This window comes from Heterodontus francisci, chromosome 13, assembly GCF_036365525.1.
Source record: "Heterodontus francisci isolate sHetFra1 chromosome 13, sHetFra1.hap1, whole genome shotgun sequence".
NCBI lineage: Eukaryota > Metazoa > Chordata > Chondrichthyes > Heterodontiformes > Heterodontidae > Heterodontus > Heterodontus francisci.
In genome coordinates, this window is record NC_090383.1 from 23,399,277 (window position 1) to 23,417,173 (window position 17,897).

At 45.0% G+C, this 17,897-nt stretch overlaps 1 protein-coding gene across 1 annotated transcript in view; it reads left to right on the plus strand.

Annotated features, from left to right (window-relative positions):
* Positions 1–17,897, plus strand: part of pygb (phosphorylase, glycogen; brain) — a 155,527-nt gene that overhangs the window by 63,490 nt on the left and 74,140 nt on the right. The window contains exons 7-9 of the mRNA XM_068044523.1: positions 6,173–6,255; positions 8,052–8,195; positions 15,802–15,894. Coding sequence (XP_067900624.1) covers positions 6,173–6,255; positions 8,052–8,195; positions 15,802–15,894 — 320 coding nt within the window. The remainder of the gene's footprint in view (positions 1–6,172; positions 6,256–8,051; positions 8,196–15,801; positions 15,895–17,897) is intronic.

Genomic DNA, 17,897 nt, shown 5'->3' on the forward strand with positions numbered 1-17,897 from the left:
ATGGCATTTTTTTTATTCATTCATGGGATGTGGGCGTCACTGACTAGGCCAGCATTTATTGCCCATCCCTAATTGCCCTTGAGAAGGTGGTAGTGAGCTGCCGCCTTGAACTGCTGCAGTCCATGTGAGGTAGGTACACCCACAGTGCTGTTACGAAGGGAGTTCCAGGATTTTGACCCAGCGACAGTGAAGGAACGGCGATATAGTTCCAAGTCAGGATGGTGTGTGACTTGGATGGGAACTTGCAGGTGGTAATGTTCCCATGCATCTGCTGCTCTTGTCCTTCGAGGTGGTAGAGGTCGTGGGTTTGGAAGGTGCTGTCAAAGGAGCCTTGGTACATTGCTGCAGTGCATCTTGTAGATGGTACACACTGCTGCCACTGTGCGTCGGTGGTGGAGGGAGTGAATGTTTGTGGATGGGGTGCCAATCAAGTGGGCTGCTTCGTCCTGGATGGTGTCGAGCTTCTTGAGAGTTGTTGGAGCTGCACCCATCCAGGCAAGTGGAGAGTATTCCATCACACTCCTGACTTGTGCCTTGTAGATGGTGGACAGGCTTTGAGGAGTCAGGAGGTGAGTTACTTGCTGCAGGATTCCTAGCCTCTGTCCTGCTCTTGTAGCCATGGTATTTATATGGCTCCTCCAGTTCAGTTTCTGGTCAATGGTAGCCCCTAGGATGTTGATAGTGGGGGATTCAACGATGGTAATGCCATTGAATGTCAAGGAGAGATAGTTAGATTCTCTCTTGTTGGAGATGGTCATTGCCTGGCACTTGTGTGGCACAAATGTTACTTGCCACTTATCAGCCCAAGCCTGGATATTGTCCAGGTCTTGCTGCATTTCTACACGGACTGCTTCAGTATTTGAGGAGTCGCGAATGGTGCTGAACATTGTGCAATCATCAGTGAACATCCCCACTTCTGATCTTATGATTGAAGGAAGGTCATTGATGAAGCAGCTGAAAATCGTTGGGCCTAGGACACTACCCTGAGAAACTCCTGCAGTGATGTCTTGGAGCTCAGATGATTGACCTCCAACAACCACAACCATCTTCCTTTGCGCTAGGTATGACTCTAACCAGCAGAGAGTTTTCCCCCTGATTCCCATTGACTCCAGTTTTGCAGGGCTCCTTGATGCCATACTCGGTCAAATGCTGCCTTGATGTCAAGGGCAGTCACTCTCACCTCACCTCTTCAGTTCAGCTCATTTGTCCATGTTTGAACCAAGGCTGTAATGAGGTCAGGTGCTGAGTGGCCCTGTCAGAACCCAGACTGGGTATCGCTGAGCAGGTTATTGCTAAGCAAGTGCTGCTTGATGGCACTGTTGATGACACCTTCCATTACTTTGCTGATGATTGAGAGTAGACTGATGGGGTGGTAATTGGCCGGGTTGGACTTGTCCTGTTTTTTGTGTACAGGACATATCTGGGCAATTTTCCACATTGCTGGGTAGATGCCAGTGTTGTAGCTGGAGCAAGTGGCCAAACGGTGATGGGGCGGCATGGGAAGCGAGTGGCAAGCAAACTGGTGTGGGAGGCAGCGGTGAAGAGAAGCGGCGATGGTGGGAGGGAGCGGGATACTGTTGGGGGTGGGATCGAGGCGGCGATCGCAGCCATTGAGGGGGTTTGGATTTAATTTGTTTTTGTGACAAATTGAGCAGTGCCCTTTTTATTACTGGCAGCTGCCTGAGACATCGCAGACAGTGACGTTTCAGGCGATGAGCCTGCATTTGCGCATGTTCCAGTACTGCACCATCTAGTGGTTGTGCTGTCAGCAAACGCAGCGTTTCTTTTAAGTTGAGTGTGTGTGCTTTTTTGTTGAGGCACAGTGGAATTTAGTGAAGACTGAGTATAGGGACACTTTGTATCGAGGAGGACATTGGCCACAGAGTTCTGAAATAGCTGAAGTGAAGTGTGCAGGTGTGGAGACTAGTGTGGAAATGTTGATTCTTGAGGTGATGGAGTCATGGGTGAAGGTTTCAGCATCCTCAGAGGTGAGGTGGGGCCTTAAGCAGACAGTGTTCTAGAGGGAAGAGGCTATCTTAGTGCCCAATCGAACATGAATTAAAATCTGTACTCAGAATTGAAGAGAAAACAATGGGACAGATTACGTGATCAGTGGCAGGCAGTTGTGGGCCTGGCATTCACTCACAGCACCATAAAAACTGGATAAACTGTAATAAGCTATGTTGTCTGATGCAACATAAATGAGATGCTTGGAGTCCAGTTATGCTGAAGATCCAAACAGGTTTATTGCAGCTAAACTATTATATACAGTACAGAGCAAACTATTTACTGAACCTTTCTCTGAACGTTAACAGTTGCAGAGTGACACTAACTTTGAGTCACATGACAGCATCCGAATACTTGGCTCATTAATGGGTGTTGGCGTAGGGCCAGCAATGCTGCTTAAACAGTGAAAGCGGATTCCCATCCTGTTACTCAGTCCTGGTTTGTGTCCAATCAGATTCTATTCCAAGGCGTGTGCTGACTGACATTCTCTTTAAACTCACTAAAATTAGGCCAACTTGGCACTTAGGGCAACAAATCAATCAAATTTGTCCATGAAGACTTGGAAGATCGCCAGCCTGGGCACTACAGGATGCTATAGGGTCCAGGAGGTGTCTTCACATAACCTCCAACTGCCCTGCTCCAGTACTCCTGCCACTGATTGCCCAACATGTCCATTCTGTTGGCACCCGCCATTCCATAATTAGAAAGTAAACAGACTGTTCATTATCTGATTGCATGATTCATGACTCAGTCAAATGGCCTTTTTTCCATCCCCAATATTTTTATAACCAATAAGTTAAATTGCCAAAAGAAATTGAAACATAACAAATTTTCTCCTGGGTTACTCTCAGCTGTATCCAGGAGGTTAATCTTTAATTTCTGGATTTATCTGGACGATCACAAAGGGTTAGCAACCCTGGGATGCTATAGCTCATTAATATAGATTTCCTGCTATTGCACCAATAGTCCCACCTAGAAGACATTTCCAGTGGTCCCCTGAAAAATGGCTGAATAATTTGTTTTAGGTGTTGATTGAGGGATACTGCAAGACTTCCCCTGCTCCTCTGTAAATAGTGCCAAGGGATCTTTTACATCCACACCTCGATTTTCAAAATTATCATCCTTGTTTTCAGATCCCTGCATGACCTTTCCCTTCCCTATTCCTGTAACTTCCTCCAAGCCCACATTACCCCCCCCCCCATACCACTGCATTCCTAAGAACATAAGCACATAAGAAACAGGCCATTCAGCCCCTCAAGCCTGCCCCGCCATTCAATAAGATCATGGCTGCTCTGCCCCAGACCTCAACTCCTCGTTCATGCCAGATCCTCATAGCCCTGAACTCTCCAATATTTCAAAAATCTATCTACCTCCTCTTTAAACACTTTCAGTGATCTAGCCTCCACAACTCTCTGGGGTAGAGAATTCCAGACGTTCACTACCCTCTGAGACAAGAAATTCCTACGCATCTCAATTTTAAATGAGTGTCACCTTATTCTGTAACTATGTCCCCTAGTTCGAAATTCCCCCACTAGTGGAAACATCTTCTCAACATCTACCCTGTCAAGCCCCCTCAGAATCTTGTATGTTTCAATAAGATCACCCCTCGTTCTCCTAAACTCTAATGAATAAAGGCCTAACCTGTGTAGTCATTCTTGACAAGTCAACCCTTTCATCCCAGGAATCAGTCTAGTGAATCTCTTTTGAACTGTCTCCAATGCCAGTACATCCTTTCTTAAATAGGGGACCAAAACTGTACACTGTACTCCACGTGTGGTCTCACCAACACTCTGTACAGTTGTAACAGACTTCCCTATTTTTAAACTCCAACCCCCTAGCAATAAAGGCCAAAATTCCATTTGCCTTCTTAATTACTTGCTGCACCTGCATGCTAACGTTTTGTGTTTCATGCACAAGAACACCCAGATCCCTCTGTGCTGCACTTTTTTGAAGTCTCTCCATTTAAATAAGTCTGCCTTTTGATTCTTCCTACCAAAGTGCATGACCTCACACTTTCCTACATTAAACTCCATCTGCCAGGTTTTTGCCCACTCACTCAACCTATCTATATCCCCTTGCAGATTCTTATGTCTTCATCACAACATGCTCTCCCACCTATTTTTGTATCATCAGCAAATTTGGATATATTACACTCTGCCCCCTCCTCCAAGTCATTCATATAGATAGTAAATAATTGAGGCCCTGAGACTGACCCTTGTGGCACTCCACTAGTTAAGTCTTTCCAATCTGAAAAAGATCTATTAATCCCGACTCTCTGTCTTCTGTGAGTTAACCAATCCTCAATCCATGCTAATACATTACCCCCCAATACCATGAGCTCCTATCTTGTGCAATAATCTTTTATGTGGCACCTTATCGAATGCCTTCTGGAAATCCAAATACACTACATCTACTCGTTCCCCTTTATCAACTCTGCTTGTTATATCCTCAAAGAACTCTAGCAAATTTGTCAAACATAATTTCCCTTTCACAAAACCATGTTGACTCTGTTTGATTGCTTTAAGCTTTTCTAAATGTCCTGCTGTTTCTTCCTTAATAATGGACTCTAGCAATGACTGGCCTATAGTTTCCTGCTTTTTGTCTCCCTCCCTTGTTGAACAGGGGCACCACATTAGCGGTTTTCCAATCTGCTGGGACCCTCCCGGAGTCCAGTGAGTTCTGGAATATTTCGACCAATGCCTCCACTATCTCTGCAGCCACTTCCTTCAACCCTTTCCTCTTATTCCATCCCCCACTCCCTTTGTCCCACCATTGGTGGCCATGCCTTTAGCAGTCCGGGCCCTGAACTCTGGAATTTCCTCCTTTAAACCTCCCTGCCTCTCCACCTCTCTTTCCTTCTTCAGGTCTCTCCATAAAACCTGCTTCTTTGACCAAGCTCTTAGCCATCCCATCCTGATATCGCTTTCTTAGGCTCTTTGTCAATTGTTGTTGGATTTGTGCTCTGTGAAGTGCCTCCGAATATTTTTTCTCTGTTAAAAATTCTATGTAAAAGTAAGTTCTTGTGGTACTGATTTTAACGCATAATTCACAGAAAGAAGACCTAATAGGTTTATCTACAATAGATAGACTCTCCAGTCTTTTTATGAATGCCTCTGTGATATCAAAATGAAATGCGTTGATTTCCAGTACAGGAGTGAGGTTGGTAAAAGCTTGGCCATTTTTTTCCTTTATATGGTGCTGTAAGTATGGGTGAATGATATGCTGTCTCAAGTGCTTAGAGTCTCCACAGAATAGATTATAAGCTTGACAACTTTTGGCACTGTGCTATGAACTGTTGCAAAATCTATTCTTCACAATTTGAATATATTAATGTAGAGGCAATCTGCAAATAAATTGGATTTCTCAGACAGACTGTTTTGAAAATAAAAATATCTTGGGTGCGACCCAATCAGAACAAAGGCTCTCTTCCCCCAAAGAAAGGAAGAAGTGACTTACATTGATGACCAGTGTTCCCTCTAAGCTGCATGGGTGCCTAGCCGCGCAGCAATCAGGGACGTGCTGCATAGGGAACAAACAGGCAGTGCACAAGCAACGCTCCTTTTTAAGATGCGCACCTGCTCGGCCGCACTTAAAAACACCGTAGAGTGTAACAAGCAGGCTGCACACAGCGAATGGAAATTTGAGGGAGTGTTGTGGTATGATGTCTCAAAACACTTTACAGTGAATGAATCACTGTTGAAGCGTAGTCACTGTTGTAATGTGAGGAAACACAGTAGCCAAATAGTGCACAGCAAGCTCTGACAAACAGCTGTGTGATGATGGCTAGAATTATTATACCCCAGAATTATTTAGTTAGTTTAATTACATCTGGCAAAGGAAGAGATTCTTTGTTGGCGCCATAACTGGATGAAAAGAAAGAAAAAGACTTGGATTAGTGCCATGGTTTAACTCATCCAAAGGACAGAACTACCTCAATACTGCACTGGGCGTGTTGGCTTCGGTTATGTGCTCAAGTCTGTGGAGTGGAACCTGAACCCATAATCCTCTGACTGAGGTGTGAGCGCTACCAACTGAACCATTGCTGATGTGGATGGAAGACAGGCGGGTCATAGCACTGACAAGTGTTTTACTTTCCTTGCAATAAAATTAGAATCAGTTTCTGGTGATATTAAATGGAGACAATTGTGTGGTTTTGTTTTAATAGTTAACGTTGGTGACTATATCCAGGCTGTCTTAGATCGAAACCTGGCTGAGAATATATCCAGAGTACTGTACCCCAACGACAATGTAAGTATGCCATCCACTGCCTGGACTAAACTGCTGCTTTCAACAAGGTGGTTCCAAACTTTTCTGTGAGAGACTCCCCCCTCCCCCGCTTCTGTAGACGATGACATTCCCAGAGGCCCTTCACAAACACCAACCTGCTCCCAGCAACCCATTGTCCTAATTCCCTTCTCAATATAGTGCCAGATATCTCAAAAGAATTGCACTGCTGGTGTGGGAAACATTTTAATATGAAGCAAAGCTGCTGTGGCCTTGCTTAATGCTGAAGTCTGCGGTTGTGAGGGAGGGAAGGCTGTGGGAGGTGTAACCATGGCTGCTGAAAGAAATTTGGTAGGTTGTACTCAATGCAGTAAATCATCAAATATTACAGCACATAAGGCCATTTGTCCCATCATGCCTGTGCCAGCTTTTTGAAAGAGCTGTCCAGTTAGCCCTATTCTCCTGCACTTTCCCCATAGCTCTGCAATTTCTCCTTTCCCCAAGTGTTAAATTGTTTTAATTGTTTCCTGTGTCTCACATTTTCTGTAGAAAAGAAAAGGCTGAAGGGTGGCCTGACAGAGGTCTTTAAAATTGTGAATGGATTTAATAGGGTTGCCATAGCGACATTTCCACTTGTGGGGAAGCCCAACAATATGGGCCATTAATATGATAGTCACCAATAGGGAATTCAGGAGAAAGTTATTAACACAAAGCATGGTTAGAGTGTGGACTCGATACCACAAGGATTGGTTGTGTGAAAAGCATACATGCATTTAAGGGGAAGCACCTAAGAGAGAAATGTGGAGAAGGATATGCTGACACTGTTAGATGAAGAGGGGTGGGAAGAGGCTCATATGGAGCATAGACATAGGCAAAGAACAGTTTGCCTTAAATTTTATGTAATTCTAAGGAACTGAGGGAACACTTAGTGATGGCCACTCCATGTCTATAAGGAACACACGCCAGCTGATCTTCTGTGGTGGTCCTCTTGGAAAGTCTGGCCTTGGGCACTTGGGGAAAGGGATAAGAATAGGTGAAATCTGAAGGTCACTTATCATGGTTATAGTAGAGTAGTGATGACATTACTGGACTAGTAACCAGAGGCCTGAATTAGTAATCCAAAGAAGCCCAACGGTGGAAGTTTAAGAGCTTGAATTCAATTTTTAAAATCTGGAACTAAAAAGAAAGCATCAGTAAAAGTGACCATGAAGCAATTTAGGATTTGGACCTCGGGGGAAAGAAAGGAATGTAACCAAAACTTTTTTCTTGTAAAGAAAAGACTGAGAGGGGATAAGAGAGAAGTGTTCCATATTTTGAAAGATTTGGACAACTTGGATCCAAGTAAGCTTTTCTGCCTTGCACAGAATTTAAGCATGGGGGTCATGTTTACAAATAAGGACAACAAAAGAAACCAGGAAATGCAGGAGCAACTTTTTTAACCAAAAGGATGGTAAGTATATGGGACATATACTGGGATGGAAGGTGGAACAAAAAACCCTAATGGGGTGTCAAGAAGGAACTGGACAGGTTCTTGTGGACAAATGGGATTCAGGGTTACTAGAAATGCGCCAAAGGAATAGCTTGGGTAGAAGTGCTAGATGGACCAAAGGTCTTCTACTCCCTGAAATGATTACAATGTAATTGAAGGTGACATTGCTGCCCAACACCTTTTCAGCACCCCCACCACCTTGCCCCCACCCCCAAAATGCTTGGGCCCACGCAATATGGTGAGACTATATCGTTGTTTGAGTGCATCTGCCTTAATATTGTTGTTAGTTTTGCAACAGAAAGATACAACACTAACCCATCAAATCATTTAGTTTTTTGAAGGTAAAGAGCTCCGTTTAAAGCAGGAATACTTTGTGGTAGCAGCCTCACTGCAGGACATCATCCGTCGCTTCAAGTCTTCAAAGTTTGGCTGTCGGGATCCAGTCCGCACTTCATTTGAAACATTCCCAGACAAGGTAAGCTTTCTAATGATATTTTTTTTTTATTTCCAAAATATACTTTATTCATAAAAATCTGTAAAAATTACATTGCCAAACAGTTTCCAAACCACACCAAAAAATACAAACATTGCAAAAGAGATCAGTTTCTTTCAATACTGTCATGAGTTTCTTCCCAACCCTTCTGTTTCACAATTGTCATGTCAATTACAGTTTTACATTTACAGCAATTGAGAATATTAACGATACAGTTCGAGGGGTTTCCCATGGATCCAGCCCCTCAGTCCAGCTTGGTGGGGGAACCTTACACTGTGGTCTTTCCCCATTGAGCCTTTGCTGCGGCTGCTCCAAGCTTTAGTGCGTCCCTCAGCACGTAGTCCTGGACCTTGGAATGTGCCAGTCTGCAACATTCGGCGGTGGACAACTCTTTGCGCTGGAAGACCAGCAAGTTTCGGGCAGACCAAAGGGCGTCTTTCACCGAATTGATAGCCCTCCAGCAGCAGTTGATGTTTGTCTCGGTGTGCGTCCCTGGGAACAGCCCGTAGAGCACAGACTCCTGTGTTACAGAGCTGCTTGGGATGAACCTTGACAAAAACCACTGCATCTCTTTCCACACCTGCTTTGCAAAGGCACATTCCAGGAGGAGGTGGGCGACCGTCTCTTCCCCACCACAGCCAATGCGGGGGCACTGTGCGGAGGGGGCGAGACTTCGGGTGTGCATGAAGGATCTGACGGGGAGGGCCCATCTCACCACCAGCCAAGCTACGTCTTGGTGCTTGTTTGAAAGTTCTGGTGATGAGGCATTCCGCCAAATGACTTTGACGGTCTGCTCGGGGAACCATCCGACAGGATCCACCGTCTCCTTTTCCCGTAGGGCCTTGAGGACATTCCGTGCAGACCACTGCCTGATGGACCGGTGGTCAAAGGTGTTTTTCCGCAGAAACTGCTCCACGAAGGATAGGTGGTACGGCGGCGCCCAACTGCATGGTGCGTTCCGCGGCAATGTGACCAGGCCCATCCTTCGCAACACCGGGGACAGATAGAACCTCAGCACGTAGTGACACTTGGAGTTTGCGTACTGGGGATCTACACATAGCTTGATGCAGCCGCACACGAAGGTGGTCATCAGGATGAGGGCCACGTTGGGTACATTTTTCCCGCCTATGTCCAGAGATTTGAACATCGTGTCCCTCCGGACCCGGTCCATTTTAGATCCCCAGACGAAGCGGAAAATGGCTCGGGTGACTGCCACGGCGCAGGAGTGGGGTATGGGCCAGACCTGCGCCACGTAGAGCAACAACGTGAGCGCCTCGCACCTGATGACCAGGTTCTTACCCACAATGGAGAGAGATCGCTGCCCCCACATGCCCAACTTTTGTCGTACCTTGGCTACTCGCTCCTCCCATGTTTTGGTGCACGCCCCGGCCCTTCCGAACCATATCCCCAGCACCTTCAGGTAATCTGACCTGACGGTGAAGGGGACAAAGGATCGGTCAGCCCAGTTCCCAAAGAACATGGCCTCGCTCTTGCCGTGGTTAACTTTGGCTCCCGAGGCCAGTTCGAACTGGTCGCAGATGCTCATCAGTCTGCGCACGGACAGCGGATCCGAGCAGAAGACGGCGACGTCATCCATGTACAGGGAGGTTTTGACCTGAGTGCCTCCGCTGCCTGGGATTGTCACCCCTCTTATGCTCGCATCCTTCCTAATAGACTCAGCAAAGGGTTCAATACAGCAAACAAACAAGACCGGGGACAGAGGACAGCCCTGTCTGACTCCAGATTTGATCGGGAAACTTTCAGATTCCCACCCGTTGATTGACACTGCGCTACTGATGTTTGTGTAGAGCAGTTGGATCCAATTGCAGATTCCCTCCCCAAACCCCATTTTGGAAAGCACGTCCATCATGTAGGTGTGCGATATCCTGTCAAAAGCCTTCTCCTGGTCCAGGCTGATGAGGCAGGTGTCCACCCTCCTGTCCCGTACGTAGGCGATCGTATCCCTGAGTAGCGCGAGACTATCAGAGATCTTCCTGCCGGGTACAGTACAGGTCTGATCGGGGTGAATCACCAACTCCAGAGCAGACTTGACTCGACTGGCTATGACTTTGGACAGAATCTTGTAATCAACATTAAGCAGTGAGATGGGCCGCCAATTTCTGATTTCTGCCCTCTCCCCCTTCTGCTTGTAAATGATCATAGCTGGAGTGTAATTGAATTTACTATGCAATGCAGTGATTTGGTCCTGCAAAAACAAGGCACCATTTAACTGAGGGTGACACTGAGGAGCTGAGTAAAACTGACATCAGGTGGAAAGCTCTTTCTGGCTGGAGTCATACCTAGCACAAAGAAAGATGGTTGTGTTTGTTGGAGGTCAATCATTTCAGCCCCAGGACATTACTGCAAGAGTTCCTCAGGGTAGTGTCCTAGGCCCAACCATTTCCAGCTGCTTCATCAATGACCATTCCCCCCCATCATAAGGCCAGAAGTGGGGATGTTTGCTGATGGTTGCACAGTGTTCAGTTCCATTTCCAATTCCTCAGGTAATGAAGCAGTCCATGCCCACATGCAGCAAGACCTGGACAGCATCCAGGCATGGGCTGATAGGTGGCAAGTAACATTTGCATCCCACAAGTGGCAGGCAATAACCATCTCCGATAAGAGAGTGTCTAACCACCTCTCTTTGACATTGAATGACATTACCATCACTGAATTCCCCACCATCAACATCCTGGGGTTTACCATTGACCAGAAACTGAACTGGAGCAGCCACATAAATATTGTGGCTACAAAAGCAGGTCAGAGGCTGGGTATTCTGCAGCGAGCAACTCGCCTCTTGACTCCCCAAAATCTTTCCACTATCTACAAGACACAAGTCAGGAGTATGATGGAATACTCTCCACTTGTCTTGATGTATGCAGCTCTAACAACACTCAAGCAGCTCAACACCATCCAAGACAAAGCAGTCCTTTTAATTGACAGTACATGCACCAGTTCAAATATTAACTAATTTCACCACCAGTGCACCGTGGCTTTAGTGTGTACTATCTACAAAATGCACTACAGCAACTCGTCCAGGCTTCTTCAATAGCACCTCTTAAATCTATGACCTGTACCACCGAGAAAGACGAGGGCAGTGGGCACATGGGAACACCATCATCTCCAAGTTCCTCTCCCAAGTCACATGCCATCCTGACTTGGACTTATATCACTCTTCCTTTACTGTTCCTTGGTCAAAATCTTAGAACTTTCTACCTAACTGTACTGTCAGAGTACACTCATCACAAGGACTGTAGCGGTTCAAAAAGGCGGCTCATCACCCCCTTCTGAAGTGCAACTAGGGATGCGCAATAAATGCTGCCATTGCAGCTGCACCCTCATCCCAGAATGAATAAGTTTGAAAAAACATCCCGCGGCATTACTACGAAGAAGAGCAGCGGAGTTGTCCCTTGACCAATATTTATCCCTCAACCAAAAACTAAATCAGATCATCTGACCATTACCACATTGCTGTTTGTGGGATCTTTCTCTGCACAAATTTGCTGCTGTGTTTCCTATGTTAAAGCAGTCACTACATTTCAAAAGTACTTAATTGACTGCAGAGCACTATGGGATATCCTGAGGTTGTAAAAGGTGCTTTATAAATACAAGTTTCTCTTTTTTTTTAAAGCCACCAATGTTTCCAATGACCCTCCATAAAATCATAGAATGGTTACAGTGTCGAAGGAGGCCAATCGGCCGCTCTTTTCCCATAGCCATGAAAATTTTTTTCCTTCAAGTGCTTATCCAATTATCTTTTGAAAGCCATAATTGAATCTGCTCCACCAGCTTTTCAGGCAGTAGATTCCAGATCGCTGCACTCACTGCATAAAAAGTTTTTCCTCATGCTGCCTTTGATTCTTTAGCCAATCATTTTAAATGTGTCCGCTGGTTCTTGACACCTCTGCCACTGGGAACAAATTATCTACTCTGTCTAGAACCCTCATGATTTTGAACAAATCTATCAAATCTCCTTCTGTAAGGAGAACTACCTCAACTTCTCCAATCTATTCATTTTACTGAAGTTGCTTATCCCTGGAACCACTCTCGTAAATCTTTTCTGCACCCTCTCTAAAGCTTTCACATTCTTTCGAAAGTGCGGAGCCCAGAATTGGACAAAACACTCCAGTTGAGGCTGAATCACTGTTTTATACAGATTCATTATAAATTCCTTGTTTTTGTACTCTGTGCCTCTATTTATAAGGATCCCATATGCCTTTTTAACCACTTTCTCAACTTTTAGATCATGGTTGAGCAGCTGAGACTTGTTGCTAGCAATTCCTGCACCATGTGGGAACTTCAGGACACTTCATGTGTCTTGGGGGACCACGTGTGTCGGAAGTGTCTCCAGGTGCTTGAGCTCGAGCTCAGAATTTCCAAGCTTAAGGGGCAGCTGTAGTCACTGCGGAGTATCAAGAAGGATGAGTGTTTCCTGTATTGTACATTCCAGGAGTTGGCCACCCCACAGGCAGAGAGAGTTCAGGATAGTAGATGGGTGGCCATCTGGAAGAGGCAGGAAGTGTAGGAGTCTTCAGGGTGTATGCCACTTTAAAACTGGTACTCAGTATTGGAGGCTGCTGGTAGTAATGACACTTTGAAGGAGTGCAGTCCAGACCATGGTAGCAATGAGCAAGGGACTGCACAGGAGGGAACAGCATAGAGCAGAAATGCAGCCGTTATAGGAGATTCCATAGTTAGGGGAACAGACAAGCATTTATGTAACCATCATCATGAGTCGCACCTGGTGTGTTGCCTCCCTTCCTTTGGCCACCTGAGGAAGAGAGTGTTTGAAGATTGCGACATCAATACTGAAACTAAGCTCATTGTCTACCATGTGGTTGTGATCCTTACAGTACGGGGCTGAAAAATGAATGATGTGTAGGAGGCACCCAAAGGCACTGGAGACATATTTTTATTTGTAATTCATTCATGGGATGTGGGCATCGCTGACCAGGCCAGCATTTATTGCCCATCCCTAATTGCCCTTGAGAAGGTGGTGGTGAGCTGCTTTCTTGAACCGCTGCAGTCCATGTAGGGTAGGGATACCCACAGTGCTGTTAGGAAGGGAGTCCTTTTTATTGACTTTGTAGCAGTTAAATACAACTGAGTGGCTTGCTAGGCCATTTCCGAGGGCATGTAAGAGTCAACCACATTGCCGTGGGTCTGGAGTCACATGTACGCCAGACCAGGTAAGGACAGCAGATTTCCTTCCCTGAAGGACATTAGTGAACCAGATGGGTTTTTACAACAATCGACAATGGTTTCATGGCCGTCATTAGACTAGCTTTTTAATTCCAGATTTACTAATTGAATTCAAATTCTACCTTCTGCTGTGGTGGGATTCAAACCCATGTCCCCAGAGCAATACCCTGGGTCTCTGGGTTACTAGTCCAGTGACAACACCACTACACCACCGCCTCCCCATATCATCAACGGTGCCTGCAACGATCCTACACATCAAGTGGGAGGACAGGCGCACCAACATCAGTGTCCTCTCACAAGCAGGCACCACAAGCATCGAGGCTATGATTATCCACCATCAGCTTTGTTGGGTTGGTCATATAGTTTGGATGTCAGATACCAGGCTCTCCAAAGCAGGTTGTCTTCTCCCAGCTCATGCAGGGCAGATGCAGCAGAGGAGGACAGAAGACGCACTTCGAGTGTGCTGAAAGCCAACATGAAGAAATGCAACACTGACATCAGCTCCTGGGAGACCATCGCCCTGGACCGATCCAGATGGAGACAGAGTCTGTGAGAAGGATCCCACATTTTGAGACCCAACGACAACAAAATGAAGAGGAAAAGTGAAAACGGAGAAAAGAACAAGCCATGACTCGAACTAATAATACACGACCAAACATCCCAAATGACACCAAATGCCCGACGTGCCATAAAGTCTAGATCCCGACTCTGCCTCAACAGCCACCTTTTGGACTCTCAGAGGACAATCATCCTCGCCTGCAAGGGATAGCCAATAATAATAAATAGAGGTATTGAGTAGAGAAGCAGGGAAGTTATGCTGAACCTTTTATAAAGTTCTGGTTAAGCCACAACTGGAGTATTGCGTCCAGTTCTGGTCATCACACTTTAGAAAGGATGTGAGGGTCCTGGAGAAAGTGCAGAGGAGATTTACCAGAATGGTTCTAAGGATGAGGAATTTTAGCTACAAGGTTAGGTTGGAGAAGCTGGGGTTGTTCTCCTTGGAGTAAAGGAATTGTGGGGAGATTAAATAGAGGTATACAAGATTATGACAGGTTGAGATAAGGTTGACAAAGAAAAGCTGTTCCCATTAGCTGATCATACAAGGACAAGGGGACACATATTTCAGGTTTTGGGCAAGAAATGCAGAGGGGAAGTGAGGAAGAACTTTATTACGCAGTAAGTAGCAATGACCTGGAACTCATTGCCTATGAAGGTGGTGGTAGCAGAGACGATCAATGATTTCAAAAGGAAATTGGATGGGCACTTGAGGGAAATAAATTTGCAGGTCTATGGGGATAGAGTGGGGATCTATTGGATTGCTCTACAGAGCCGCATGGACTCAATGGGCCGAATGGTCTCCTTCTGTGCCATAATGACTCTGAGCTGTGCTGTCTGTTTCTTCTCACTGTTTCTTCTCTCTTTCTCTTGTTTATCTATCTGACTGTCTGTCTCTCTTCTGTATCCATCTCTTTCATTCTTGCTTTTTCTCATCCTCATCTTTGAAGCTGGTTTTATTACTGATAGGAAAATAAAACAGATGCACTGGTGCTATGATGACTCAGCAGGACAAACAGAATGCATAAAAAAACAATTGTTTCAAAGCAAAAATTGCTGACTCCGGTTGCTGATGGCTGTGCCAAGGAGGAAGGGCAGATTAAATTATTGTGAGTTGTGAGATCTGTGTCCGCAGTTGGCAGCAAGGTTCTATTTACTCACAGCTGCAAGGCACATTCCATGATGGAGATGACTTTTGCTGTAATGTGAAAGAAAGAAATATCTTTCATTTACACAGCACCTCTCATGACCCCAGTCTGTCCCAGAATTCTTTAAAATGAAGTAACCGTTGAAGTGTAGTTACTGTTGCAGGAAACATGGAAGCCAATTTGTTCACAGCAAGCTGCTATGAATCACAATGGGATAATGAGCAGATAATGTGTTTTATTTAGTGATGTTGATGAATAAATATTGACCAGGACACTGGGAAGAATGTTTCTGCTCTTCGACAGTACAGAACTTACTTAGTACTCCACTGTAAGTGTTAGTGCAGGTTATGTGCTCAAGTCTCTGGAGTGAGTCTTGAACCCAGTACCTTCTGACTCAGGCAAAAGTGCTACTTACTACTGTGCCATGGGGTAACACAGAAATGACTTGCATGTAAGTAGAGGAATTAAAGCTGCCAGCCTACGAGAGAGAGAATGAACACATATCCTAGTGTCCAATTAATGGACAGACTTTCAATCAAACTTGGAATCATGAGTTGCATTTATGTAGTGTGTGTGTCGTGTTGCTCAGAGTCTTTGTACTCTTCCCATTTCACTCTTCAGTAAACCTGATGATCTTATTGATGCATTAGAAGATATTAAAGTTGATGTCCCTTTGTTCACAGGTTGCCATTCAGCTCAATGACACCCATCCTGCCCTGGCCATTCCTGAGCTGATGAGAATCCTGGTGGATGTGGAGAAGCTGGATTGGGAAAAGGTATGGGTTTGAGAAGTAATTTCCATTTATCTTTTTCAAAAAATAAACACCATCCTGGGTACTTTACATCAACAGCAACGTGTATTTATATAGTACCTTTAACAATGTAAAATATCCAAAGATGCTTCACAGGAATGTTATCTATCAAAATTTGACAGCTACATAAAGGCACAATAGGGAGATAACCAAAAGCTTGGTCATAGAGGTAGGATTGTATGGAATGACTTAAGGAGGAGAGAAAGGTAGAGAGGCTTGGCTGTTTAGGGAGGGAATGCCAGAGGTTAGGGCCTAGGTAGCTGAAGGCATGGTCGCCAACGATGGCGCCAGAGGCCACAATTGGAGGATCACTGAGAGCTTGGAAGGTTGTAGAGATAAGGAGGGGTGAAGCCATGGAGAGATTTGAACACTTGGATGAGAATTTTAGGCAGTGTCAGAGCAGGAGCCAAAGTAGGTCAGTAAGAACAAGGTTGATATTTACCTCCATTCTGTGAATAACTATCCATCTTTCAGCAATGTGGGAAGATTCTTTGACTAGGCCAGATTTTGAGCACTGTAGGTGGATAGAAGAGTTCCAAATAAGTTGGCCAGGTCTGTTTTATATTTCATGAGCTGTAAGTTTAATTCAGATTTGAGGTGCTGATTTTCCATTCTATAGGATCTCTAATTAATGTTCTGTACCAGAATCATAAAAACAAAATTTCAGTTAAAATGAGTTGAGTATTTTCTTGTTGGACCTGGCCTGGCTGTGACCCAGGCTATTGCTGGAAATCCTGTGCACAATGTGTTCTGGCAGATGCCTTTCCACTTTGCCAGAGTCCACAGCAGGGAGGCTGTCAGTTGTGCCTTTGCATCAAAGGCCTGCCTGCCTCAAGCAGCTGTTTTTTGGCCAGTAGAACCCCATCAGTTCACTAATGTTCCTTAGGGAATGAAGCCTGCATCCTTAACCTGGTCTGGCCTATATGACTCCAATCCTACACCAGTGTGGTTCACTCTTAAATGTTCTTTGAAGTGGCCTAGCAAGCCACTCAGTTGTATAAAACTTTCAGGGCAGCTGAGGATGGGCAATAAATGTCAGCTTTGTCAGTGACGCCCACATCCTGAGATTGAATAATAATCAAAACCGAAGACTTCATTTCATTTGAAATTGAAAAGGCAGCTGCCATCAAATAACATACATTTCTAGTGCTAATATCGGCTTTAATTTGGGTAGGGAGAAGAGAAGGTCAGTAGCAGTGAGGAAGCATGGTATCACATTATGTATCAGACAGTCTGCACCATCCATTTTCAGACAATGCCCCTTTAATTGAATTGAGAGAGGAAGAGGGAAAGCAATCCAGTAATCGTTTATGTCAAGAAAAGTTTTTGGGTTGCGAAGTCTGAATGTTGCATGTCCTTAATCTACAATAGTTTCTCACACTCATTCATTCCTGGGATCCAGGCATCATTGGCAAGTCTGGCACTTATTGTCCCTTTCTTTTTGCAGTGAGAAGTTGGTGGTGAACCTTCATCTTAAACAGCTGCTCTTTGTGTTGGGTAGCGATTTGGTACAACTGAGTGGCTTGCTAGGCCACTTGAGAGGGTAGTTAAGTGTCAGTCATGTTGATGTGTGATTAAGAGTCACATATAAGCTGGACTGGGTAAGGACAGCAGATTTCCTTCCCTAAAAGGACATTAGTGAATCAGTTGGGTTTTACTGACCTAAAACTGGCAGCTTAAAGCATGTAGGTCTTTTATCCAGGAAAATGATTCTAAAGTGATACAACTTAACTATAGAGATGAGTTTACGCTTGTTATCAGGCTCCAAAGTGCAGATTCCATTCAGTTGTCTGTGATCAGCTGTTTTTGCCAATGGTCGCCAACCAGTTAGGAGATAATGTTACTTTTCCCTTTTTAAATAAAAAGGATTACTTAACAATGGAGTCTATTTAGTAGGAATAGCCAGATGATTGCCGAAAGTATCATTTGAAGTAAGACCGCTGAGTGTGTACATAGACCAATGACCA